Source organism: Felis catus, chromosome D1, assembly GCF_018350175.1.
Source record: "Felis catus isolate Fca126 chromosome D1, F.catus_Fca126_mat1.0, whole genome shotgun sequence".
Classification (NCBI taxonomy): Eukaryota; Metazoa; Chordata; class Mammalia; order Carnivora; family Felidae; genus Felis; species Felis catus.
In genome coordinates this window covers 114,435,138-114,461,218 of record NC_058377.1, presented here as the reverse complement: position 1 = coordinate 114,461,218, position 26,081 = coordinate 114,435,138, and the positions used below count along the sequence as shown (strand labels likewise).

The 26,081-nt window shown below is 64.5% G+C and overlaps 2 protein-coding genes across 2 annotated transcripts in view; one reads left to right on the top strand and one right to left on the bottom strand.

The window, feature by feature from the left end:
* The window catches only part of MUC5B (mucin 5B, oligomeric mucus/gel-forming), a 36,798-nt gene extending 14,495 nt beyond the window's left edge, over window positions 1-22,303 (top strand). The window contains exons 26-49 of the mRNA XM_045039739.1: window positions 504-660; window positions 1,188-1,316; window positions 1,419-1,563; window positions 1,644-1,687; window positions 1,770-1,967; window positions 2,173-14,346; window positions 14,516-14,697; window positions 14,961-15,132; window positions 15,983-16,239; window positions 16,480-16,666; window positions 16,750-16,957; window positions 17,038-17,213; window positions 17,281-17,350; window positions 17,547-17,647; window positions 17,942-17,973; window positions 18,243-18,423; window positions 18,697-18,801; window positions 18,904-18,941; window positions 19,464-19,580; window positions 19,735-19,821; window positions 19,948-20,070; window positions 20,323-20,368; window positions 20,564-20,672; window positions 21,083-22,303. Coding sequence (XP_044895674.1) covers window positions 504-660; window positions 1,188-1,316; window positions 1,419-1,563; window positions 1,644-1,687; window positions 1,770-1,967; window positions 2,173-14,346; window positions 14,516-14,697; window positions 14,961-15,132; window positions 15,983-16,239; window positions 16,480-16,666; window positions 16,750-16,957; window positions 17,038-17,213; window positions 17,281-17,350; window positions 17,547-17,647; window positions 17,942-17,973; window positions 18,243-18,423; window positions 18,697-18,801; window positions 18,904-18,941; window positions 19,464-19,580; window positions 19,735-19,821; window positions 19,948-20,070; window positions 20,323-20,368; window positions 20,564-20,672; window positions 21,083-21,287 — 15,243 coding nt within the window. The 3' untranslated portion in view covers window positions 21,288-22,303. The remainder of the gene's footprint in view (window positions 1-503; window positions 661-1,187; window positions 1,317-1,418; window positions 1,564-1,643; window positions 1,688-1,769; window positions 1,968-2,172; window positions 14,347-14,515; window positions 14,698-14,960; window positions 15,133-15,982; window positions 16,240-16,479; window positions 16,667-16,749; window positions 16,958-17,037; window positions 17,214-17,280; window positions 17,351-17,546; window positions 17,648-17,941; window positions 17,974-18,242; window positions 18,424-18,696; window positions 18,802-18,903; window positions 18,942-19,463; window positions 19,581-19,734; window positions 19,822-19,947; window positions 20,071-20,322; window positions 20,369-20,563; window positions 20,673-21,082) is intronic.
* LOC109492311 (collagen alpha-1(I) chain-like) overlaps window positions 1-23,656 on the bottom strand; it is a 48,257-nt gene extending 24,601 nt beyond the window's left edge. Inside the window, exons 1-3 of the transcript XR_006586759.1 lie at window positions 23,081-23,656; window positions 22,590-22,652; window positions 1,802-1,860 (exon numbers count right to left, since the gene is read on the bottom strand). The gene's annotated coding sequence lies outside the window, so the exon portion shown is untranslated. The remainder of the gene's footprint in view (window positions 1-1,801; window positions 1,861-22,589; window positions 22,653-23,080) is intronic.
* Between the last annotated feature and the right edge of the window lie 2,425 nt (window positions 23,657-26,081).

Here is a 26,081-nt window from a genome sequence, read left to right as displayed (position 1 = left end):
CGGGCTTCACCAGTACTGAGGACTGGGGTCGGCCTGGGAGACTCTTCCCCAAAGTCCTTCCTGTCACTTCTTGTTCTGTGACTTTAATGAGAACTCGAGTTCTCGTCACTCACGAGCACGGTCTCACGATCCAGGACGTGACGCGCAGGCCGCTTAGGAGGAAAAGGTCTGGTGGCAAACGTGTCTTGGGTTCACTCTGGGCTCTGCTGCTCAAGGGAGGAGTGTGGTTGGGGGCCCGCCCCCTCACCCCGAGGAGACAGGCAGGGTCACGACACCGCTACGGGGAGGGCTGTCTGTGGTTGAGTGTGACGTGAGCAGAGGTGAGGGGTGAGGGGCACGGAGGGGCAGGCTGGCCGGGGCGCGGGTGGAGGTGCCCAGGTGGGTGGGAGTCACGGGTCTCAGACCGCAGATGTGGGAAGCCAGGATCAGATGGTCCCTCTGCTGGGGTAGGGCTGGCGGTCCCCTGACTGGCTGTCGAGCAGACCAACCACCCTCTGCCCCAGGTCGACTCCACCAAGTATTACGAGGCCTGCGTGGGCGACACGTGTGCCTGTGACTCCGGGGGCGACTGTGAGTGTCTTTGCACGGCCGTGGCCGCCTATGCCCAGGCCTGCCGCGACGTGGGCGTGTGCGTGTCCTGGCGGACCCCGGACATCTGCCGTGAGTTCACGGGATGTGTCGTCGGGGCAGGGCGGGCCCCCACCCCAGGGAGGGACACACTGCGAGGTTAAGGCTGGTCGCCCGTGGAGGGGGGCGGCGGGTGTCGGAAAGGAACGTGAAATGGGGAAAGGTGTCACCGATGGACAGACGGGAGAATGTTCCGGAACCCAGAGGGGTCAGTAGAGCCCTGCTCCCTGACCCTGCCCGCTTAGAACCTGGCCGGAGGGGAGCGTAGTGGGCAGCCGCTCCGGCCGGAGTCCCCCACCCTGGCAGGCGGCACCCCCGAGGAGCCAGGGGACCCGCGGCTGCGTCCGGTCACGGGCATTTGGGGCCCACACCCCCCGAGGCCCCATGCGGGAGGCACAGGAGAGGGACGAGGCTTGGTCGAAGGTCGGGGTGCAGGGGGAGCCCGGCCGGCCGCCGGGTGGCCCTGGAGGCCGTCGTTGCCAGGGCGGCGCCCCGCCTGGGGCCGCTGGTGGCTCGCTCTGGCCGGAGCCGGCCCGCTGAGTCGGCCCCCTCACCTGCAGCCTTGTTCTGCGACTACTACAACCGCGAGGGCCAGTGCGAGTGGCACTACCAGCCGTGCGGCGCGCCCTGCATGAGGACCTGCCGGAACCCGAGCGGCCGCTGCCTGACCGACCTGCCGGGCCTGGAAGGTGAGGGCAGGGTCGTGCGTGGGTGGCGGGCTGGCCGCCCCGGGGCAGCAGCCACCACCTGGCCACGAGGGTGAGTCTCCTGCCCGCCCCGCCCCTGCCCAGGCTGCTACCCAAAGTGCCCGCCCAGCGAGCCGTTCTTCAACGAGGACCAGATGAAGTGCGTGGCCCAGTGCGGCTGCTACGATGAGGACGGGAACTACCACGACGTGGGCGCGAGGGTCCCCACGGCAGAGAACTGCCAGAGCTGGTGAGTGGGCGGGGGAGCCGGGGCGGGGGGCTGCCGGCCCAGTGGGGCCGGCCCTCAGCTCTCTCCTCTCCCCTCCCTAGTGAATGCACGGCCGGCGGCCTCCGGTGCACGCACAGCCTCGAAGGTAAGGGTGAGGGGTGCCACGCGGGGCTAGGGACTGGGGGCTGGGGTCTCCAAGTCAGCCCTGCGCCTACCCTGTCTGCCAGCCTGCACCTGCACCTACGAGGGCAGGACCTACCATTTCGAGGACGTCATCTACAACACGACCGACGGGCTCGGTGCCTGTTTGATCGCCATCTGTGGAAACAATGGGACCATCATTCGGAGGGCTGTGGAATGTCCCGGAACCCCGTCCACGACACCCTTCGCCTTCACCACCACCGTGACACCCCTCTCCACAACAGGTAAGCCTGGAGGTCACCCTGCTGGTCCTGCCTCCCTCTCCCAAACCCCGGAGTCTGGGCAACAGTCTGGGTGGTGAGGGAACACCAAGTGGCAGGTCAGTGCGGGCATCCTGGGCGTGAGGGCCGGCCTGGGTCACCTCTCCTCCTGGGCACGGCTGGCGGGCGTGCAGAGGAGGCTGACGAGGTTCCTGCCTCCCACCCACAGGCTCAGTCCCCACCTCCTCCACCGTGTGTGTGCGAGAAGTGTGCTATTGGTCCGGCTGGCATGACAGCAACCATCCAGAGCCTGGCCTGGCAGGTGGAGACTTTGAGACGTTTGTGAACCTGAGGCAGAGGGGCCATGAGGTCTGCCCAGCCCCAGTGGCCATTGAGTGCCGGGCACAGAAATTCCCCCACATCCCGCTGCAGCTCCTGGGCCAGAAAGTGGAGTGTGACGTGGCCCGGGGGCTGACTTGCCTCAACGGTGAGCAGAGCCACCAGCTATGCTATAACTATGAGCTGCAAGTCCTCTGCTGTGACCACGTGCCCTGTGGCACCTCCCCTGGTGCCACCACCCAGCAGCCACCGGTCAGCTCCCTGTCTGGCCCCACCTTCCAGTCCACGGAGGCCCCCACCGTCCAGTCCACGGCGGCCCCCACCGTCCAGTCCACGGGGGCTCCCACCGTCCAGTCCACGGCGGCCCCCACCGTCCAGTCCACGGGGGCCCCCACCGTCCAGTCCACGGGGGCCACAACCACGACAGGGACCCGGACACCAAGCAGCTCCTCAGCCTCGGCCACCACCACCTGTCAGCCCCGGTGTCGGTGGACAGAGTGGTTCGATGAGGACTACCCCAAGTCCGAGGAGGCCGGGGGGGACGTTGAGTCGTATGACAAGATCAGGAGGGCGGGAGGGGCCGTGTGCGAGCAGCCGGAGGACATCGAGTGCCAGGCCGAGATCTTCCCCGGCAGGAGCCCCGCGGAGCTGGGCCAGCACGTGCACTGCGACCCCGGCTTCGGCCTGGTGTGCAGGAACGAGGAGCAGGCGGGTCTGTTCAAGATGTGCTACAACTACAGGATCCGTGTGCTCTGCTGCAGCCGCGACCACTGCACAGGGCCCACCACCACCGCCGCCGGGCCGTGGACTCGGACGAGCCCGCAGGGGACCCCGTGGCGCCCCTCGACGGGAGCCACCCTGGCGTCACGGACCACACCAACCCACGTGGCTCCCACTGTCACAAGAGCAGCGGGCGCAACCGGCACCGGAACCATCAGCCCACCGTCCACAGAGACGACCACGCCAACGACAAAGACGTCGCCGGGAACCCCGGGAACCGGGCCCACGGCCGGCCAGGGCACGACAGGCTGTCAGCCCCAGTGCGAGTGGACAGACTGGTTTGACGTGGACTTCCCGACCTCAGGGGTGGAGGGCGGGGACATGGAGACCTTCGACAACATCAGGGCCGCCGGGGGCAAGCTGTGCCGGGAGCCCAAGGACGTACAGTGCCGGGCAGAGAGCTACCCCGAGGTCAGCATCGACCAGATCGGGCAGGTGATCAGCTGCAGCCTGCAGACAGGGCTGGTCTGTAGGAACGCGGACCAGAAGGGCCAGTTCAACATGTGCTTCAACTATAACGTCCGGGCGCTCTGCTGCCAGCCCTCCCCCTACTGCCCCACCTCCGCGGCCACCAGCACCAGCAGCACTGCTGCTGGGACTGTGACGTCACCGGGACCAGGGGCCTCCACCAGAGCAGTAACCTGGTCCCAGGCCTCTTCCCCCAGGAACACCCCAATGGTCACTGTCCCCACCTCCCAGACAGGTCCCTCCTCCCCCGGGACCACCCAGACCCTTCCTCCTTTGTCTAGGACCACCCAGATCCTTCCTTCTTCCCCCAGGACCACCCAGACCCCTCCTTCTTCTGGAACCACCTGGAGGGTCACTGTCCCCACCTCCCAGACAGTTCCTTCCTCCCCCTGGACCACCCAGACCCTTCATCCTTCCTCTGGGACCACCTGGAGGACCACTGTCCCCACCTCCCAGCCAGGTCCCTCCTCCCCCCAGACCACCCAGAGACTCTCTGTGGCCACCGGCCAGACGCTTCCTCCCTCTGCCAGGATCACAGACAGGGTCTCCAGCCCCAGCCCCTCCTCCTCTCCGGGCATCCCCACGACGACCACCAAGCCCACCTCAGCCCACGCACCCACCACGGTCCCTGTGGTGACCTCCAGTGGGTGGACCACCCCCTGGTCCCAGCCCAGCAGGCCCACCTCCAGGACCACACCGGTCTCCACAGCCTCGCGGCCCGGCTCCACCACACACACGCTGGCCCCCTCATCCTCCCCGGGCTGCAGGCCACGGTGCGCGTGGACAGACTGGTTCGACGAGGACTACCCCATACCGGGCCCCGACGGCGGGGACTTCGAGACCTTCGCGGTCTGGCGCTTGGCCGGGCACGTCTTCTGTGACCGGCCCCGGGACATCGAGTGCCGATCAGAGAAGGTGCCCGATGCGCCCCTGGAGGAGGTGGGGCAGGTGGTCCAGTGCAACGTGAGCTTTGGGCTGGTGTGCCGCAACCGCGAGCAGCCGGGGCCCCTGCCCTACTGTCACAACTTCCACGTGCGACTGCTCTGCTGTGAGGACTACAGCCACTGTGCCAACTCTGCGGTCCCTGAGCCCACCACCAGCAGCAGCAGCACAGGACAAAGGTCATCGCAGGTTCCTGAGCCACAGACGACGGCCACGTACCCCTCCTCCTCTGCCACTACCCAGAGGGTCACTGTCCCCACCACCCAGACCCTTCCTCCTTCCTCTGGGACCACCCAGACCCCTCCTCCTTCCTCTGGGACCACCCAGACGCTTCCTTCTTCCCCTGGGACCACCAAAACCCTTTCTCCTTCCTCTGGGACCACCCAGACCCCTCCTCCTTCCTCTGGGACCACCCAGACCCATTTTACTTCCCCTGGGACCACCCAGAGCCTTTCTGTTTCCTCTGGGACCACCCAGATCCTTCCTTCCTCCCAAAGGACCACCCAGAAGGTCTCTGTCCCCACCTCCCAGCCAGGTCCCTCCTCCCCTCGGACCACCCAGACCCTTTCTCCTTCTTCTGGGACCACCTGGAGGACCACTGTCCCCACCTCTCAGACAGGTCCTTCCTCCCCCTGGACCACCCAGACCCTTCCCCCTTCTTCTGGGACCACCTGGAGGACCACTGTCCCCACCTCCCAGCCAGGTCCCTCCTCCCCCCAGACCACCCAGAGACTCTCTGTGGCCACCGGCCAGACGCTTCCTCCCTCTGCCAGGATCACAGACAGGGTCTCCAGCCCCAGCCCCTCCTCCTCTCCGGGCATCCCCACGACGACCACCAAGCCCACCTCAGCCCACGCACCCACCACGGTCCCTGTGGTGACCTCAGGTGGGCGGACCACCCCCTGGTCCCAGCCCAGCAGGCCCACCTCCAGGATCACACCGGTCTCCACAGCCTCGCGGCCCGGCTCCACCACACACACGCTGGCCCCCTCATCCTCCCCGGGCTGCAGGCCACGGTGCGCGTGGACAGACTGGTTCGACGAGGACTACCCCATACCGGGCCCCGACGGCGGGGACTTCGAGACCTTCGCGGTCTGGCGCTTGGCCGGGCACGTCTTCTGTGACCGGCCCCGGGACATCGAGTGCCGATCAGAGAAGGTGCCCGATGCGCCCCTGGAGGAGGTGGGGCAGGTGGTCCAGTGCAACGTGAGCTTTGGGCTGGTGTGCCGCAACCGCGAGCAGCCGGGGCCCCTGGCCTACTGCCACAACTTCCACGTGCGACTGCTCTGCTGTGAGGACTACAGCCACTGCGCCACCACCCCCGCCACCACCGCGGCCCCCTCCCCGTCCCCGGTGACCTCCCGTACCTCGGCGATGCCCACCACCACGCCCACCAGTGTCTCCCGCTCCCTGCCCAGCACCCGGGTCAGTGCGTCCCCGACGTGGCGCACCGAGACCTCGTCCGGCCTCCCCGGCACCGTGCCCAGCACCGCCGGGGCCACCTCCAGCACCAGGACCTCCCTACCGCCCCCCACGACCGAGGCCACCAGCTCCCCGCCAAGCACCGCCCTGGGCTCCTCCACAGTCGCCTCCACGGCCACGTCACCAGCAGTCGGGTCCACGGCCTGCGAGCCTCGCTGCGCCTGGACGGATTGGCTAGACGAGAGCTATCCGGTGCCAGGGGCCTCTGGTGGGGACTTTGAGACGTATGCCAACATCCGGGCGGCCGGCAAAGCCATCTGCAAGCGGCCCCTGGACCTGGAGTGTCGGGCCGAGCTGCTGCCCGACGTGCCCCTGCAGGAGCTGGGCCAGGTGGTGCAGTGCAGGCTGGGCGAGGGTCTGGTGTGCCACAATCGTGACCAGGTTGGCCGGTTCAAGATGTGCCTCAACTACCACATCCGCGTGCTCTGCTGTGACGACTACAGCCACTGTCCCGGCACCCTGGCCACCACTACGATGACCCCCCGGGCCACCAGCCCGGGTCCGACCCCCACACTGGCTGCCAGTACCACCGTCTGGTCCCCAACGACCCCCAGTCCTACAGCGCCCAGCACGGGCCACACCGCGGCCACCTCCCCGTGCCAGCCCGCCTGCCGCTGGACGGGCTGGCTGGACAGTGACCAGCCCCTGCCCGGCCGCTTCGGGGGCGACATTGAGACCTACTACCACATCCAGGACACGGGCGGCCAGCTCTGCGCGGATCCCGAGGCCATCGAGTGCCAGGCCGTCCTCTTCCCGGACGTGCCCTTGGAGCAGCTGGGCCAGGTGCTACGATGTGACGTCAACTACGGACTCATCTGCAGGAACAACCGGCAGAGACGAGGCCAGACGTGCCTCAACTACCACATCCGCGTGCTCTGCTGTGACGACTACAGCCACTGTGCCAGCTCTGCGGTCCCTGAGCCCACCAGCAGCAGCAGCAGCACAGGACAAAGGTCATCGCAGGTTCCTGGGCCGCGGACGACGGCCACGCACCCCTCCTCCCCTGCCACCACCCGGAGGGTCACTGTCCCCACCACCCAGACCGTTCCTCCTTCCTCTGTGACCTCCCAGACCCTTCCTTCTTCCCCTGGGACCACCCAGACCCTTTTTACTTCCCCTGGGACCATCCAGACCCCTCCTCCTTCCTCTGGGACCACCCAGACCCTTCCTTCTTCCCCTGAGACCACCCAGACCCTTCCTTCTTCTCCTGGGACCACCCAGACCCTTTTTACTTCCCTTGGGACCACCCAGAGCCTTTCTGTTTCCTCTGGGACCACCCAGATCACTCCTTCCTCCCAAAGGACCACCCAGAGGGTCTCTGTCCCCACCTCCCAGCCAGGTCCCTCCTCCCCTCGGACCACCCAGACCCTTTCTCCTTCTTCTGGGACCACCTGGAGGACCACTGTCCCCACCTCTCAGACAGGTCCTTCCTCCCCCTGGACCACCCAGACCCTTCCCCCTTCTTCTGGGACCACCTGGAGGACCACTGTCCCCACCTCCCAGCCAGGTCCCTCCTCCCCCCAGACCACCCAGAGACTCTCTGTGGCCACCGGCCAGACGCTTCCTCCCTCTGCCAGGATCACAGACAGGGTCTCCAGCCCCAGCCCCTCCTCCTCTCCGGGCATCCCCACGACGACCACCAAGCCCACCTCAGCCCACGCACCCACCACGGTCCCTGTGGTGACCTCAGGTGGGCGGACCACCCCCTGGTCCCAGCCCAGCAGGCCCACCTCCAGGATCACACCGGTCTCCACAGCCTCGCGGCCCGGCTCCACCACACACACGCTGGCCCCCTCATCCTCCCCGGGCTGCAGGCCACGGTGCGCGTGGACAGACTGGTTCGACGAGGACTACCCCATACCGGGCCCCGACGGCGGGGACTTCGAGACCTTCGCGGTCTGGCGCTTGGCCGGGCACGTCTTCTGTGACCGGCCCCGGGACATCGAGTGCCGATCAGAGAAGGTGCCCGATGCGCCCCTGGAGGAGGTGGGGCAGGTGGTCCAGTGCAACGTGAGCTTTGGGCTGGTGTGCCGCAACCGCGAGCAGCCGGGGCCCCTGCCCTACTGTCACAACTTCCACGTGCGACTGCTCTGCTGTGAGGACTACAGCCACTGCGCCACCACCCCCGCCACCACCGCGGCCCCCTCCCCGTCCCCGGTGACCTCCCGTACCTCGGCGATGCCCACCACCACGCCCACCAGTGTCTCCCGCTCCCTGCCCAGCACCCGGGTCAGTGCGTCCCCGACGTGGCGCACCGAGACCTCGTCCGGCCTCCCCGGCACCGTGCCCAGCACCGCCGGGGCCACCTCCAGCACCAGGACCTCCCTACCGCCCCCCACGACCGAGGCCACCAGCTCCCCGCCAAGCACCGCCCTGGGCTCCTCCACAGTCGCCTCCACGGCCACGTCACCAGCAGTCGGGTCCACGGCCTGCGAGCCTCGCTGCGCCTGGACGGATTGGCTAGACGAGAGCTATCCGGTGCCAGGGGCCTCTGGTGGGGACTTTGAGACGTATGCCAACATCCGGGCGGCCGGCAAAGCCATCTGCAAGCGGCCCCTGGACCTGGAGTGTCGGGCCGAGCTGCTGCCCGACGTGCCCCTGCAGGAGCTGGGCCAGGTGGTGCAGTGCAGGCTGGGCGAGGGTCTGGTGTGCCACAATCGTGACCAGGTTGGCCGGTTCAAGATGTGCCTCAACTACCACATCCGCGTGCTCTGCTGTGACGACTACAGCCACTGTCCCGGCACCCTGGCCACCACTACGATGACCCCCCGGGCCACCAGCCCGGGTCCGACCCCCACACTGGCTGCCAGTACCACCGTCTGGTCCCCAACGACCCCCAGTCCTACAGCGCCCAGCACGGGCCACACCGCGGCCACCTCCCCGTGCCAGCCCGCCTGCCGCTGGACGGGCTGGCTGGACAGTGACCAGCCCCTGCCCGGCCGCTTCGGGGGCGACATTGAGACCTACTACCACATCCAGGACACGGGCGGCCAGCTCTGCGCGGATCCCGAGGCCATCGAGTGCCAGGCCGTCCTCTTCCCGGACGTGCCCTTGGAGCAGCTGGGCCAGGTGCTACGATGTGACGTCAACTACGGACTCATCTGCAGGAACAACCGGCAGAGACGAGGCCAGACGTGCCTCAACTACCACATCCGCGTGCTCTGCTGTGACGACTACAGCCACTGTGCCAGCTCTGCGGTCCCTGAGCCCACCAGCAGCAGCAGCAGCACAGGACAAAGGTCATCGCAGGTTCCTGGGCCGCGGACGACGGCCACGCACCCCTCCTCCCCTGCCACCACCCGGAGGGTCACTGTCCCCACCACCCAGACCGTTCCTCCTTCCTCTGTGACCTCCCAGACCCTTCCTTCTTCCCCTGGGACCACCCAGACCCTTTTTACTTCCCCTGGGACCATCCAGACCCCTCCTCCTTCCTCTGGGACCACCCAGACCCTTCCTTCTTCCCCTGAGACCACCCAGACCCTTCCTTCTTCTCCTGGGACCACCCAGACCCTTTTTACTTCCCTTGGGACCACCCAGAGCCTTTCTGTTTCCTCTGGGACCACCCAGATCACTCCTTCCTCCCAAAGGACCACCCAGAGGGTCTCTGTCCCCACCTCCCAGCCAGGTCCCTCCTCCCCTCGGACCACCCAGACCCTTTCTCCTTCTTCTGGGACCACCTGGAGGACCACTGTCCCCACCTCTCAGACAGGTCCTTCCTCCCCCTGGACCACCCAGACCCTTCCCCCTTCTTCTGGGACCACCTGGAGGACCACTGTCCCCACCTCCCAGCCAGGTCCCTCCTCCCCCCAGACCACCCAGAGACTCTCTGTGGCCACCGGCCAGACGCTTCCTCCCTCTGCCAGGATCACAGACAGGGTCTCCAGCCCCAGCCCCTCCTCCTCTCCGGGCATCCCCACGACGACCACCAAGCCCACCTCAGCCCACGCACCCACCACGGTCCCTGTGGTGACCTCAGGTGGGCGGACCACCCCCTGGTCCCAGCCCAGCAGGCCCACCTCCAGGATCACACCGGTCTCCACAGCCTCGCGGCCCGGCTCCACCACACACACGCTGGCCCCCTCATCCTCCCCGGGCTGCAGGCCACGGTGCGCGTGGACAGACTGGTTCGACGAGGACTACCCCATACCGGGCCCCGACGGCGGGGACTTCGAGACCTTCGCGGTCTGGCGCTTGGCCGGGCACGTCTTCTGTGACCGGCCCCGGGACATCGAGTGCCGATCAGAGAAGGTGCCCGATGCGCCCCTGGAGGAGGTGGGGCAGGTGGTCCAGTGCAACGTGAGCTTTGGGCTGGTGTGCCGCAACCGCGAGCAGCCGGGGCCCCTGGCCTACTGCCACAACTTCCACGTGCGACTGCTCTGCTGTGAGGACTACAGCCACTGCGCCACCACCCCCGCCACCACCGCGGCCCCCTCCCCGTCCCCGGTGACCTCCCGTACCTCGGCGATGCCCACCACCACGCCCACCAGTGTCTCCCGCTCCCTGCCCAGCACCCGGGTCAGTGCGTCCCCGACGTGGCGCACCGAGACCTCGTCCGGCCTCCCCGGCACCGTGCCCAGCACCGCCGGGGCCACCTCCAGCACCAGGACCTCCCTACCGCCCCCCACGACCGAGGCCACCAGCTCCCCGCCAAGCACCGCCCTGGGCTCCTCCACAGTCGCCTCCACGGCCACGTCACCAGCAGTCGGGTCCACGGCCTGCGAGCCTCGCTGCGCCTGGACGGATTGGCTAGACGAGAGCTATCCGGTGCCAGGGGCCTCTGGTGGGGACTTTGAGACGTATGCCAACATCCGGGCGGCCGGCAAAGCCATCTGCAAGCGGCCCCTGGACCTGGAGTGTCGGGCCGAGCTGCTGCCCGACGTGCCCCTGCAGGAGCTGGGCCAGGTGGTGCAGTGCAGGCTGGGCGAGGGTCTGGTGTGCCACAATCGTGACCAGGTTGGCCGGTTCAAGATGTGCCTCAACTACCACATCCGCGTGCTCTGCTGTGACGACTACAGCCACTGTCCCGGCACCCTGGCCACCACTACGATGACCCCCCGGGCCACCAGCCCGGGTCCGACCCCCACACTGGCTGCCAGTACCACCGTCTGGTCCCCAACGACCCCCAGTCCTACAGCGCCCAGCACGGGCCACACCGCGGCCACCTCCCCGTGCCAGCCCGCCTGCCGCTGGACGGGCTGGCTGGACAGTGACCAGCCCCTGCCCGGCCGCTTCGGGGGCGACATTGAGACCTACTACCACATCCAGGACACGGGCGGCCAGCTCTGCGCGGATCCCGAGGCCATCGAGTGCCAGGCCGTCCTCTTCCCGGACGTGCCCTTGGAGCAGCTGGGCCAGGTGCTACGATGTGACGTCAACTACGGACTCATCTGCAGGAACAACCGGCAGAGACGAGGCCAGACGTGCCTCAACTACCACATCCGCGTGCTCTGCTGTGACGACTACAGCCACTGTGCCAGCTCTGCGGTCCCTGAGCCCACCAGCAGCAGCAGCAGCACAGGACAAAGGTCATCGCAGGTTCCTGGGCCGCGGACGACGGCCACGCACCCCTCCTCCCCTGCCACCACCCGGAGGGTCACTGTCCCCACCACCCAGACCGTTCCTCCTTCCTCTGTGACCACCCAGACCCTTCCTTCTTCCCCTGGGACCACCCAGACCCTTTTTACTTCCCCTGGGACCATCCAGACCCCTCCTCCTTCCTCTGGGACCACCCAGACCCTTCCTTCTTCCCCTGAGACCACCCAGACCCTTCCTTCTTCCCCTGGGACCACCCAGACCCTTCCTTCTTTCCCTGGGACCACCCAGAGCCTTTCTGTTTCCTCTGGGACCACCCAGACCCTTCCTTCTTCCCCTGAGACCACCCAGACCCTTTTTACTTCCCCTGGGACCACCCAGACCCTTCCTTCTTCCTCTGGGACCACCCAGACCCTTCCTTCTTCCCCTGGGACCACCCAGACCCTTTTTACCTCCCCTGGAACCACCCAGACCCTTTCTTCTTCCTCTGGGACCACCCATACCCTTCCTTCTTCTCCTGGGACCACCCAGACCCTTTTTACCTCCCCTGGGACCACCCAGACCCTTCCTTCTTCCTCTGGGACGACCCAGACCCTTCCTTCTTTCCCTGGGACCACCCAGACCCCTCCTCCTTCCTCTGGGACCACCCAGACCCTTCCTTCTTCCTCTGGGACCACCCAGACCCTTCCTTCTTCCCCTGGGACCACCCAGACCCTTTTTACCTTCCCTGGAACCACCCAGACCCTTTCTTCTTCCTCTGGGACCACCCATACCCTTCCTTCTTCTCCTGGGACCACCCAGACCCTTTTTACCTCCCCTGGGACCACCCAGACCCTTCCTTCTTCCTCTGGGACCACCCAGACCCTTCCTTCTTCCCCTGGGACCACCCAGACCCCTCCTCCTTCTTCTGGGACCACCCAGACCCTTCCTTCTTTCCCTGGGACCACAGAGTCCCTTTTTACTTCCCCTGGGACCACCCAGAGCCTTTCTGTTTCCTCTGGGACCACCCAGACCCTTCCTTCTTCCCCTGGGACCACACAGACCCTTTTTACCTCCCCTGGGACCACCCAGACCCTTCCTTCTTCCTCTGGGACCACCAAATCCCTTCCTCCTTCCTCTGGGACCACCCAGACCCCTCCTCCTTCCTCTGGGACCACCCAGACCCTTCCTTCTTCCCCTGGGACCGCACAGACCCTTTTTACTTCCCCTGGGACCACCCAGACCCCTCCTCCTTCCTCTGGGACCGCCCAGACCCCTGCTCCTTTCTCTGGGACCACCCAGACCCTTCCTTCTTCCCCTGGGACCACCCAGACCCTTTTTACCTCCCCTGGGACCACCCAGACCCTTCCTTCTTCCCCTGGGACCACCCAGACCCTTTTTACCTCCCCTGGGACCACCCAGACCCTTCCTTCTTCCTCTGGGACCACCCAGACCCTTCCTTCTTCCCCTGGGACCACCAAAACCCTTCCTCCTTCCTCTGGGACCACCCAGACCCCTCCTCCTTCCTCTGGGACCACCCAGACCCTTCCTTCTTCCCTTGGGACCACGCAGACACTTCCTTCTTCCCGTGGGACCACCCAGACCCTTTTTACTTCCCCTGGGACCACCCAGAGCCTTTCTGTTTCCTCTGGGACCACCCAGATCCTTCCTTCCTCCCAAAGGACCACCCAGAGGGTCTCTGTCCCCACCTCCCAGCCAGGTCCCTCCTCCCTTCGGACCACCCAGACGCTTCCTCCTTCCTCTGGGACGACCCAGATCTTTCCTTCTTCCCCCAGGACCACCCAGGCCCCTCCTTCTTCTGGGACCACCTGGAGGACCACTGTCCCCACCTCCCAGCCAGGTCCCTCCTCCCCCCAGACCACCCAGAGACTCTCTGTGGCCACCGGCCAGACGCTTCCTCCTTCTGCCAGGATCACAGACAGGGTCTCCAGCCCCAGCCCCTCCTCCTCTCCGGGCATCCCCACGACGACCAGCAAGCCCACCTCAGCCCACGCACCCACCACGGTCCCTGTGGTGACCTCAGGTGGGCGGACCACCCCCTGGTCCCAGCCCAGCAGGCCCACCTCCAGGATCACACCGGTCTCCACAGCCTCGAGGCCCGGCTCCACCACACACACGCTGGCCCCCTCATCCTCCCCGGGCTGCAGGCCACGGTGCGCGTGGACAGACTGGTTCGACGAGGACTACCCCATACCGGGCCCCGACGGCGGGGACTTCGAGACCTTCGCGGTCTGGCGCTTGGCCGGGCACGTCTTCTGTGACCGGCCCCGGGACATCGAGTGCCGATCAGAGAAGGTGCCCGATGCGCCCCTGGAGGAGGTGGGGCAGGTGGTCCAGTGCAACGTGAGCTTTGGGCTGGTGTGCCGCAACCGCGAGCAGCCGGGGCCCCTGGCCTACTGCCACAACTTCCACGTGCGACTGCTCTGCTGTGATGACTACAGCCACTGCGCCACCACCCCCGCCACCACCGCGGCCCCCTCCCCGTCCCCAGTGACCTCCCGTACCTCGGCGATGCCCACCACCACGCCCACCACTGTCTCCCGCTCCCTGCCCAGCACCCGGGTCAGTGCGTCCCCAACGTGGCGCACCGAGACCTCGTCCGGCCTCCCCGGCACCGTGCCCAGCACTGCCGGGGCCACCTCCAGCACCAGGACCTCCCTACCGCCCCCCATGACCGAGGCCACCAGCTCCCCGCTGAGCACCGCCCCGGGCCCCTCCCCGGCTGCCTCCACGTCCCTGCCTGTCATGGTGTGGACCTCGTCCACTTCCGTGGTCACCACACCGAGGCCCCCAGCATCCAGCAGCACACACTTCACCACCGGCTGCCTCTGCCAGGCATACGGGCAGCTCTTCTCTCCCGGTGAGTGAGGAAGCCCCTGGTTCCTTCCGACTGTCCACCCAGGGCACTCAGACCCTGGGTCTCTGGGGCCCCTCCGTGTGCCTCCTGCGACTCAGGTGGTGCCGCCCAAGCCCCACCTTGTCCTGAGGTAAACTTGGCGTGATCCCCTTGGTGATTTTCTCCTCTACAGGGGATGTGGTCTACAACAAGACGGACAGTGCGGGCTGCCACTTCTCTGCCATCTGCAACCAGCGCTGTGAGATTGACCGCTTCCAGAGCACCTGCCCCACCTCCTCACCCCCAGCATCCTCGGCTCCCCTGTCCCCCTCCTCCGCAGCTCCTCCCTGCGACCTCCTCGTCCCTCCCCGACAGGTGCGCTTCCTGCCTGTGCTTCCTTTTTTTGCTGTGTGCCTGGGGTTGGGCAACCAACTGGGGGCTGAGCCCTGCCCTGCTTGGGGCTGTGGGTGGCCCCCGCTCACCCCTCCACGGGTAGTGCCGGAGGAAGGCGCCAAGGGTTGCGGCTGGCCCAGGACACAGGGCCCGCCCTGGGCAACAAGGGACCTGAGGCTGTGGCAGGGCCACGTGGCAGGTCTCGTGGCCCCCAGCCGGTGAGCACCGTACCCTCTGTCTCCCAGGTGAACGAGTCCTGGACCCTGCCGGACTGCACGGTGGCCCGGTGTGAAGGCAACAACCGCATGGTGCTTCTGGAGCGGAAGTCAGCGGCCAGCGTGAGCTGCGTGAATGGGCATCGGCCAGTCAGAGTGTGGCAGGGGAGCGAGCCGTGTGACTTCCGTTTTGAGTGCGAGTGTAAGCTGGATGGGGCTGGGGGGTGTGCAGGGAGCCCCCCACATGGAAGGGGCTCCTGAACGGGGGGTGGGCGTGCACACGGGAGCAGCAGCCGCGCCGTTGTCCCCGGGGTTTCTGGGCGTCTTTCATGGAGCTGCCGCCTGGGAGCACTTCCGGCCTGGGCCCTGGACGCCTGGACGGCAGGTTCCGGGAGAAGTGAGGACCGCACACTGGGTCACAACACCAGGAATGCCTGAGGCTGCAGGGAGGGCCCTCCCTGCCTTGTCAGCTTTGGGGGCTCCAGGCATCCCTAGGCTTGTGGCCACGGGCCTCCAGCCGTGGCTCGGCCTTCCTGTGGCCACTCCTTTCTTTACAAGGACACTTATCACTGGGCTAGAGCGACCCTGGTAATTCGGGATGGTATCCTCTAGATACTTAACGTAATTACTGACATGAAGACCCTTTCCCCAAATAAGGGTCCATTCTCAGGCTCTGGGAACATGTCCTTATCCTTCAGGGCCACCATCCAGCCTACTCGCCCATTTTATAAAAAAGGCAGCCGAGGGGCGCCTGCGGGGCTCAGTCGGTTGAGCGTCCGACTTCGGCTCAGGTCATGATCTCGCGGTTTGTGAGTTCGAGCCCCGCGTCGGGCTCTGTGCTGAACATCTCAGAGCCTGGAGCCTGCTTCGGATTCTGTGTCTCTCCCTCTCTCTGCCCCTCCCCTGCTCAGGTTCTGTCTCTCTCTGTCTGTCAATAATAAATAATCATTTAAAAAAAAAAAATTTAAAAAAGAGGCAGCCAAGGCCCAGGGCAGTTGAGTGGCTCCCCCAGGTGGCACTTTTGGGGTGAGGGGACTGCCCATGTCCCGCAGGCTTGTGCAGCGGCTGGGGTAACTCTCACTACAACACCTTTGACGGCACCTCCTACTCCTTCGTGGACAACTGCACCCACGTGCTCATGCGGGAGATCCGCCCGCGCCACGGGAACCTCAGCATCTACATGCACAACTACTACTGTGGGGCCACCTCAGCCACTGCCCAGTGTCCCCGCGCCCTCAGCACCCGCTATAAGTCCACGGAGGTCATCCTCACCACCAGCACCGGCGCCAACGGGCAGGAGGAGCCCCTGGTGAGTGGCCCTGCCCTGCATCACCGGGGAAGGCCTGCAGGCCTGGAGGTCAGCCCCCGGAGGGGCCTCTGGAAGGGCAAAGGGCGTGCCATGACGCCCCGGGGGCCCGAACGCAGCCAGCTGGGACTCCCCCAAGGACTTGGGGCCCCAGCACGCGGGAGGGAGAGCCTCCAAGGCAGGCCCTGCCGCCCCACCGCCCGATCATGGATCCCCCACCCCCACCCCCTGATATGTCCTCAGATATTGTTTGACCGAAAGCAAGTGAGCCCGGGCTTTGCAAAGAACGGCGTGAGTGTGTCCGTGACAGGCACCACCACGATGGGCATCGACATTCCTGCCCTTGAAGTCAGCATCAGCTTCGACGGACACGTCTTCCAGGTCCGGCTGCCCTACACCCGCTTCAGCCACAACACGGAGGGCCAGTGCGGTGAGTGGGGGCCACAGCCGCCTCAGCGCAGGTGGGGGGAGGGGCAAGGGCAAGACCGTGACCCTGCTGCCCCACCTCCCCAGGCACCTGCACCAACAGCCAGACAGACGACTGCCGCCAGCCAGACGGCACCACCGCCCCCACCTGCCAAGACATGGCCCATACCTGGCTGGTCAGGGAGAGCAGCAGGGAGGACTGCGGGGCACCCACCCCCCAGCCCCCGGTACCACCCGCCACGCCCACCTCCTCCCCATGCCCCCCAGCACCTCTCTGCGAGCTGTTGCTGAGCCCGTGAGTCTCTCCTCTGGGTTTGGTGGTCCTGGGACGGCGACCTGCTCTCTGCCCTGGCCTCTGACCGCCCCTGCCCACAGGGTCTTCGCAGAGTGCCACGGCCTCATCCCGCCGGGCCCGTTCTTCAGCTCCTGCGTCAGTGATGGCTGCCAAGCCGACCGCCAGGCGCCCTGCATGAGCCTGGAGGCCTACGCAGCACTCTGCCGTGCCCAGGGCGTGTGCAGCAGCTGGCGCGACGCCACCGGCGGGCTGTGCAGTGAGTCGGGGCGGCCCCTGGGGGCTCTGGCCTCCTTGGCCCACCTGACACCTGTCTCTGTCCCCAGACTTCACCTGTCCGTCCGGCAAGGTGTACCAGCCGTGTGGCCCCGCACAGCCCGCGTCCTGCGACTCCAGGTAAAGCCTGCCTGCGAGGTCCGGGGGCACCAGAGGGCCTGGGGCTCCCTTCCCCCACCCCGATCTCTGAGCCTTCGCTCCCGAGTGGCCCCGGGCAGCTGGCCAACCCCAGCAGCCCGCCCTGCCCTCGGCCCTCGCCCCTCGGACCGCACTCATGTGGATCGAGGGTCCTAGGAATGCCCTCCTGTCCTTGCAGGCGCCAGAGCGAAGTGGGCAAGGGGCTGGCGGAAGGCTGCTTCTGCCCGGATGGACACACCCTCTTCAACACGCACACCAACGTCTGCGTGCGCGAGTGCGGTAAGCACCCGCCGCGGCTGCCCTGACCTGAGCCACAGGGCTGCAGGGGGAGCTCTGGGGTGGGAAGACGCCGGTCCGGGACCGTCCCTCCTGGGTGCTCACTCCACAGAGGGCGCGGTGTGGCCGTGACACCGAGTTCCCCAGGGAATTGTGTCCCCAGCGGGAAGAAGAGGCCTCTGCTGGGGGTGGGGGCAGCCAGGCCCGCAAAGACATGTCCCAGGGCCTGCGGTCTCTGCCCACTGGGTCTGGAACCCAGCACCCCCAGTGATCTTCCCCTTCCTTCTCCCCTTGCAGGCTGTGTGGGACCAGACGGGTTTCCCAAATCTGTGAGTATTCTGCCCCCCAGCTACCTGCCCCCTCGCCTGAGCAATGGGAGGGAAAGCCCCATCTCAGGGCACCCTGCTCTGCCCGGGCAGCCCTGTGGGGGGCTGGCGTGGGGTGCCCCGGTGTGGGACACATCCCTGTCGCCCGGGCTGCCGCACAGACGGCAGCTTGAGCGGGAGGCCAAAGGCTGGCATGACCACACTGAGGGCTGCAGCCCAAGAGCCAGGGCACCGTCCGGGAGTCTCCAGGGACCCTGACTGGTCTCTTCCAGCCCGGGGAGCGGTGGGTCAGCAACTGCCAGGACTGCGTGTGTCACGAGGGCTCCCTGTCGGTGCGGTGCACGCCCGTGCTGTGCGAAGCCCAGGACCGGCCCCTGCAGTGCAGCCGGGCGGGCCTGGTGACTGTGACCAGGCCTGTGGCTGACAAGCCGTGCTGCCTGGAGACGCTGTGCGGTGAGCCCCGTGCCCCCATTGGCCACAGGGTGAGGAGGGCCGAGGAGGGGGCCAGTTGGTGGGCCTCTTGGTGCTTCATTTTTCTACCTAAAATGAGGCTGGTGGCTTCTGGTGTGGCTGGGTACAGCGTGGGGATCCAGCAGGAACCCAGAAGATTCAACCCCCAGGAAAAAAATATGACTGTTGCAAGAAACTCCCCTAGACTGTGAGGTGGCACAGCCAGAAAAGGGGAGCTGCAGGGGTGCCCCTGACAGCGCCCCGACTCTCCCACAGTCTGCAACACGACCACCTGCCCCCAGAGCCCACCCAAATGTGTGCCGGGAGAGGAGCTGGTGGCCACCCAGGAGGAGGGCGACTGCTGCCCCACCTTCAGCTGCCGTGAGCTGTGCTGGGGATTCTCTGGGGTGGGGCTCGGGCGGCGGAGGGTGAGCACTTCCCCCTAACACCTGGGCAGGTGCTCAGCCCTCCCTTTCCTTCCAGGACCTAAGCTGTGCACCTACAATGGCACCGCCTATGGGGTAAGGGCTCTGCTGAGCCAGGGGGCAGTGGGTGGGGCCCTGGGTTCCGCACCTCGGCTAGGGGACCTCCACCCCTCGTCTGGACAGGCCCAGCCCTGCCTGCAGCCTCCTGCTTGAGAGCAGATAAGCATGGGGCTCTGGGTCCTGTAGAGCCTAGTGGAGACATGAAGGAGGGGGACACAGGGGCGGCACTGTCTGCCGAGGGCCTGGGAGGGCCATGGGCTGAATGCCTGCCTCTGAGAGCTTAGGTTCAGGGTCTCCCAGGAGCCTCCTCACAGCAAGAGGGCTGGGGTAGGACCATGCCCTCCCAGCCCCCTCCAGCCTGCCTGCCTTCCCTGCCTCTGCCCCGGTCTATGCTCAGCCAGGGGGTACATGCAGAATTCTATTTAAAGAACAAAGAAACCACTTTCTGTAGGCCCTCCCTTCCTGCCGCCCAGCCAGCAGCAAGGAAGGGTCTTGGCCCCGGTCCTGTGCCCCTACCCGTGCCCTCAATGTTGCCTCCCCTCACCCCAACCACCGCAGATCGGTGCAACCTTCCCAGCGGTCACTCCCTGCCACACATGCACCTGCCTGTCCGTGGACACCCAGCAGCCAACGGTGCAGTGTGAGGAGGACAATTGCAGCACCACCTGCCCCCAGGTACACCCTCCTGGGCAGACGCCGGTAGTGCCTGCCTGGTGGCAGCCCTGGGCAGGTTGCTAAGGAGGTCGCTGGGCCCTTAGGGTATGGATGGGGTTCAGGAGGGCTGGGGAGGGGGGCTGGGGGTGAGGATGGAACCGTCCCTGTCCCTCAGGGCTTCCAGTACCAGAAGGTGGACGGACAGTGCTGTGGGGAGTGCGTGCAGACAGCGTGTCTCACCCCGGACGGCCGGCTGGTCCAGGTAAGAGGGGGTTCGGTCTCCGCCCCCCCGCCCCCCCGCCAGGGGAGACTTCCCTTCAGCCCTTCTCAGCCCACCAGATAATTCATTCCCCTGTGGGTCTCCACCCTCCCCATCGCATTTCTGCAGCCCAACGAGACCTGGGTCAACAGCCTCGTGGACAACTGCACGGAGTACCGCTGCGACGCCAAGAACGGGCTCCACGTGCTCACCCCGAGGCCGCTGCCCTGCCCGGACCCGTCCAGCTGCAAGGTGTGTGTCCCGGGGCCGCCCGCGTCCTGGAGATCCCTCCCAAGGGCCCCGCCCACGCCCGTCCCCGGAGGCCACGCCCCACCAGGGCCACGCCCACCCGATTCCCCACTCCCCGCCTAGGAGGCCACGCCCCACTCCTGGGAAGCCCGCCCACGCTCTGCCCCAGAGGCCCCGCCCGCGCTCCTACTCTTGGGAGTTCCTGCCCAGCCCCCAGCCCCCCCCCTTCCCGCTCTGTCTCCCCCACCCCTGCAGGGCATCCTCAGGAAAACTGGCTGCTGCTACTCCTGTGAGGAAGTGGGTAAGCTGAGGCCCGCCTACCTGCCCCCACCCTCCAGCCCCTCCCAGTCTCTATGCACTGATTTCTGCCCCAAGCTGCCTCTAGCCCCAGGACCCCACCCCGAGCGCAACGCGGGGCTCCCGAGGGTGGGAGGAGCGGCCCAGGTCAGGGGAGAGCCCTTCCCGCACCTCCACCGCCCTTCCTCCCTCCGCCCAGACTCCTGCCAAGTCCGGGTCAACAGGACGGTCCTGAGACACCAGGGCTGCGCCACCCAGGCCCCGGTCAACGTCACCTTCTGCGAGGGCTCGTGCCCAGGAGTGTCCAAGTGAGCGAGGCCGGCGCCCCTCCCAAGGGCCCCCTCCCCGCCCCAGACCGCCCTGGCTTCTGCCAGGTGGAGCAAGTAGGCCGGGAGAGCAGAAGGAAGGATGTGACGTTGGCTCAAGACCCTGGGGGGGGGGGGGGGGTGGTTCCTGGAGGGAGGAGGGTCTTGTCCCGATCAGCTAGTTTGATGAGCTGGTTCCAAGAAGGGAGGGGGCCTGACCAGAGAAGGTCAGAGCTCGGTGACCCTGAGCGCTGTCCCAGGTCAGGTCAGAGAAGCCCCCAGTGCTCCGAGGACAAGCTCAGGGCTGCCCGTGAGTGGGCGGGAGCCATCGTCTCCAGGCCCCAGAGAAAGCAAGAGCTGGGTGGCTGGGGCTGGACGAGGCGGGTCCTGAGGGTGGCCACTCAAATCTGCAGGTTCTCCATGGAGGCCCAGGCCATGCAGCGTCAGTGCACCTGCTGCCAGGAGACAAGGCTTCACGAGGAGGTGGTGACCATGCAGTGTCCCGATGGGACAGCGGTCCAGCACACCTACACCCACGTGGACGAGTGCAGCTGTGCTGCGTCCTGCGTCCCTGCTCCCGAGGCTCCCGAGGACAGCACCCCCATCTTCTCGATCTAGGGGTCCACCACTGGCTGTTGCCATTCTGACCCCATCCCACAAGCTCCCTCCCTCCCCCTCCGGAGCCAGAACGCTCACTACCCAACCCCGGACAGCCGGGCCAGCCTGCTGCAGGAGTCCGAGCACACCCTCCACCCGTGCCCTCGCGACACCTGCGCCCTGGAGGTGATGGTGCCATGACGGCCCGCCTGAGGGGGGCTCCAGGAGGGGGCCTTGCCCTCGGAGCCCCTTCAGCACGTCTTGGCCACCTGCCTGGCCATCAGGGCCGACCCCTCATTTGAGACACAAGCGCCTGCTCCGTCCGGACTCGCCCCCTTCTTGGCGTCAGAGGTGTGCCCCATAGCAAAGTGCGCATCAGCTACCATGCTGCTCCCTGCACTGTGGGCCTGCGTGCCCCCCTCCTGCCCCCCGCTGCTCCTCAAAGCCCCGGGGAACAGATTCCTGCTGGCCACCTCCTGCAGCAGAATTCAGGCTGAGGCCCGTCCAGGCAAGGCCAGGCCGGCAGCCTCCAGGGAGCGGTGCCAGGCAGGCCCGTGTCTGGACCCAGGCGTGGGGTTACCATGGCCGACAGGAGGGCCCGGGGCAGGGGTGGGGGGCGTCGGAGCTCCCTCTGCTCACTCCGCCCCGATCTTGCAAATAAACGCTGAGCATTGTGTACATGTCTTGGCCCTGGAGTCTTTTCCGCCAACTGAGTGCCCCCCTCCGTGTGTCTGTGGGCCAGGCAGGGCCCCTCAGGCTGTATAGCACCCCCAGGGCTCGTGCCGGACCCGCTGGGAGGGACAGGTGGGTGAGGGGCAAGGAGGCCCCTCGGGGTCAGTCTTGGGCTGTGGGGAATTGGCTGGGGCCAGGCGTGAGTCATCATTTCAAACACACGGGATTTATAAGGAGACTGTTTCACTGGTGTCGGAAGACCGGAAAACCCGCTGGCAGCGTGGACGCAGCCCAGGGCCGTGTCAGCGCAGGCAGCAGCTGCCTCGTGGGCTGGGTGCACACGGAAGAGGGGTGCTCCATGCTGCCCAGACCCCAAGGCAGCTGCTGGTTGCTGCAGGGCCTGGCCCGGCCCGGGTCTCACTCGGTGTGTTTTCTTGGAGGCACCTGTCCCACCTCGACTTGCTCTGCGAGGGCCCTTCTTTTCTCATCTCACCAGGGAGGCGGGGGCAGGGGGCAGGGATCTCTGCCTTCTTTGCTGCCGCTCTACCCAGAGAGCTCCACGTGCACGTGGTGGGTGTGGGAAGGGTGGGGGAGCAGGTGGGGGCGCAGACAGGAGAGGTGCTAACCAGACACAGAAGGCGCCCCACCTACCTGGGCCAGAAGGACGAGAGAGACCCCCAAGTGGGCAGAGCTGGTTTCAGGGGGTACTGCCACCTGGGGAGGCAAAGGACGCTGCTGGTGGGGGCTGAGTGGGAGGGTCTCTCCCCCTCCCTGAGTCACATGACCTGCCTCTGCACTCAGTGTGGCTCCCATGCCCCCACCCCCACCCCCCACGCCAGGGGAAGGTGGGGCTGGGGGCCCAGGGAGAAGGGCCTGGGCTCTCTTAAGGCCACTGCTGGCCTTTCCTACCATCTCAAGAGGTCCATCCAGGGCAGGTCACCCTGGGCCCTGGCCGGCCGGAGACGGCTCGTGCAGCAAATGAGGCCTGCTGCCCACTCCTGGGACCAACTTCTGAAAGCTTACCCTGAACTTCTGGTCTGATTTCCTGAGTCTTTGTTAACCCCCGTGCAAAACAACAGCATTCCTTAAACGCCTGTCATTCCCACGGTACACTCTCTTCCTTAAATAGACGTACTTCTTACCCAATTTAAACATGTTCCTAAGGGACCGGGAACATGAGCATCTCTTGCCGTGGACAAGAGCTCGTGTCCATGAAGTGCAGCTCCTGCGGGGTGGCCCCCGATGCAGCGTGAGCCATTATTTCTCCCGCTTTACAGGTGGGGACACTGAGGCACGCAGCAATGGAAACACTCGCTTCAGTAAGGGTGAAAGCCAGGCTCAGTCCGGGAGATCTGACTCCAGAGTCCACACCGTCAGCCACAGGGCTCCACCGTGGCCCTGGAGGAGGTAGCTATAAAAACCAACACAGCGCATAAAGACAAAACACTGTTGCTTAAACTTTAAATATTTTTGAAAAGGGATTTCTGGTTTCCAGATGGAAAAGTGGGCACGTCTTCCCCCACAGACAGAAAAACCACGACAGAGATAGAAAGACATTTTAAAATAGAAGAGCTGAAAACAAGAAAGTGAAACCGACAGACGTCCTGGACAAAAGGTTTTGGGGGACGCACCGTGGTGAGAGGGGGCCATGGCCACAGGGCAGTACTTGGACAGACATGTGATGACGATGACCTTCCCGAACTGAAGGCACTCAGGGAGTGCCGGGAACGGGAAAGAAGAGGCCAGGTGGTGAGGTCTGAGGGTCCCGAGGCAAAGACAAAAGCTCAGAGCTGCCGGAAGGACAAGACCGTGTGCTCGCCCCCCAGGGAGACCGGGACCAGCACCGGGAACAGCACGACGAACACTGCCTTTGAACGCTGGACTCCACACGCGAGTAAACTCTCATTTAAAAGCGATAATGAAAACACGGCATTTTCAACAAGCCGGGACTCAGAAGGCTGGCATCTCACCAGGCCCCATGTGGGACCTAACCAACAGGCAGAGAAACCACACCACACCGTCGCCTCTCAGAAACCCACACACGGGATGCACGAGTTCACAATTTTAATGCGTCAAAGTCGCCAGTATCTTTTTTCAGGCTGGTGCTTCTTGGCCCTGTTTCACGCAACTTTCCCCGCCTTGGGATCAGAAATATGGTCTCCTGGATTATTTTCTAGAAGCGTGACAATTTTGCCTCCCACCTAAAAAATTTTTTAAGCTGGGATGAAATATACATAACATGAAATTTACCATCTTAACCATTTTTGAGTACACAGTTGGGTGGTATTAAATACACTCGCCTGTCCCTCATCCCCACCATCCATCCCCACGATCCTTTTAACCTTGTAGGAACCGAGAGACCCTATACCCAGGAGGCAGTAGCTCTCCACTGGCCCTGCCCCCCGCCCCAGGCAACCGCCCTCTACCCTCTGTCTCTCCGGCTTCCGCGACACCAGGTAACTCACACGGGTAGAATCCCACAGTACTTGCCTTCTCGCGACTGGCTTATTCACCGAGTATCCGTCCTGCAGTTTCATCCATGATGTCGCAGGTGTCAGCGTCTCCCTTCTTCTATGACTGAGCACCATTCCGCTGCGTGTACGTATCAGATTTTGTTCATCCGTGGCCGCGTGGGTGGCTTCCACATTTTAGCTACTGTGGAGAATGCGGCTCGGACATGGGTGTCTCCTCAGGACCCTGCCTTCACCTCCTTTGGGCTACACTCAGAGGTCAAATTGTTGGATCGTGCGGCAGCTCTAATTTCAATTTTCTCAGGGACTGCCATACTGTTTTCCACGGCGACTGAACGAATTTACGTTCCCAGTAACGTACGAGGTGTGGGGGTGCCAATTTGTCTACATCACCTTGCTTGCTCTTGTCACTAAATCCTAGCCGTCCTGGTGGATATGAACCAGTATCTCACAGTGGTTTTAATTTGCGTTTTCCTGACAACTGGCGATGTGGAGCATCTTTTCATGTGTTTCTTGGCTACCTGTATGTCATCTTTGGAGAAATGTTTATTCCTTTGCCCCCTTGTTTTTAATTGGATCGCTAGGACTTGTTTGTTGTGGACTTTAAGAAGTTCTCTGTATTTTCTGGATTTTAATCCTTTGTCAGATGTATCGTTTGCATATATGTTCACCCATTATGTGCACTGACTTTTACTCTGTGGATAGTGTCTTTGGGTGCACAAAATTAAAAAAAAATTTTTTTTTTAATGTTTATTTCTGAGACAGGGAGAGACAGAGCATGAGTGGGGGAGGGGCAGAGAGAGAGGGGGACACAGAATCTGAAGCAGGCTCCAGGCTCTGAGCTGTCAGGACAGAGCCCGACGCGGGGCTCGAACTCACAGACTGCGAGATCATGACCTGAGCCGAAGTCAGACGCTCAACCAACTGAGCCACCCAGGCGCCCCATGGATGCACAAAATTTTTAAATTTTTATGAAGTACTATTTGGTTATTTTTTTTCTTTTGTTACCTATGGTTTTGGTGTCATATCCAAGAATAAATTGCAAATCCAGCAGGAAGAGAGGTGCTAGCCCATCGGGGGGGAAGGATATTTTCCTCCTCCACTGACAACAGCCCAGCCAATGAGAGTCAGAGCTCTACCAATGAGACAATCACAGCCCAGCCAATGAGAGATGGTCACAGCCCAGCCAATGAGAGATGGTCACAGCCCAGCCAATGAGAGTCAGAGCTCAACCAATGAGACAATCACAGCCCAGCCAATGAGAGATGGTCACAGCCCAGCCAATGAGACAATCACAGCCCAGCCAATGAGAGTCAGAGCTCAACCAATGAGACAATCACAGCCCAGCCAATGAGAGACGGTCACAGCCCAGCCAATGAGAGACTGTCACTGCCCAGCCAAGGAGAAGCCCCCGTGAAAAGCCTCCTTTTCCCCCTGTTCTGGGGACTTGCCTATGGTTGGTTGTGCTGTAGCTTTTTTTCCCCAGGATTACAGGTCTCTGCTAGTCCCAAATAAATCCATTTTTGCTGGTAAACTAACTGGCAGTTTATATATATACACACACACACACATACATATATGTACACACACATATATACATATATATACATACATATATATATATGTATATGTATATGTAGTTTACTTATTTGAGACAGAGACAGAACATGAG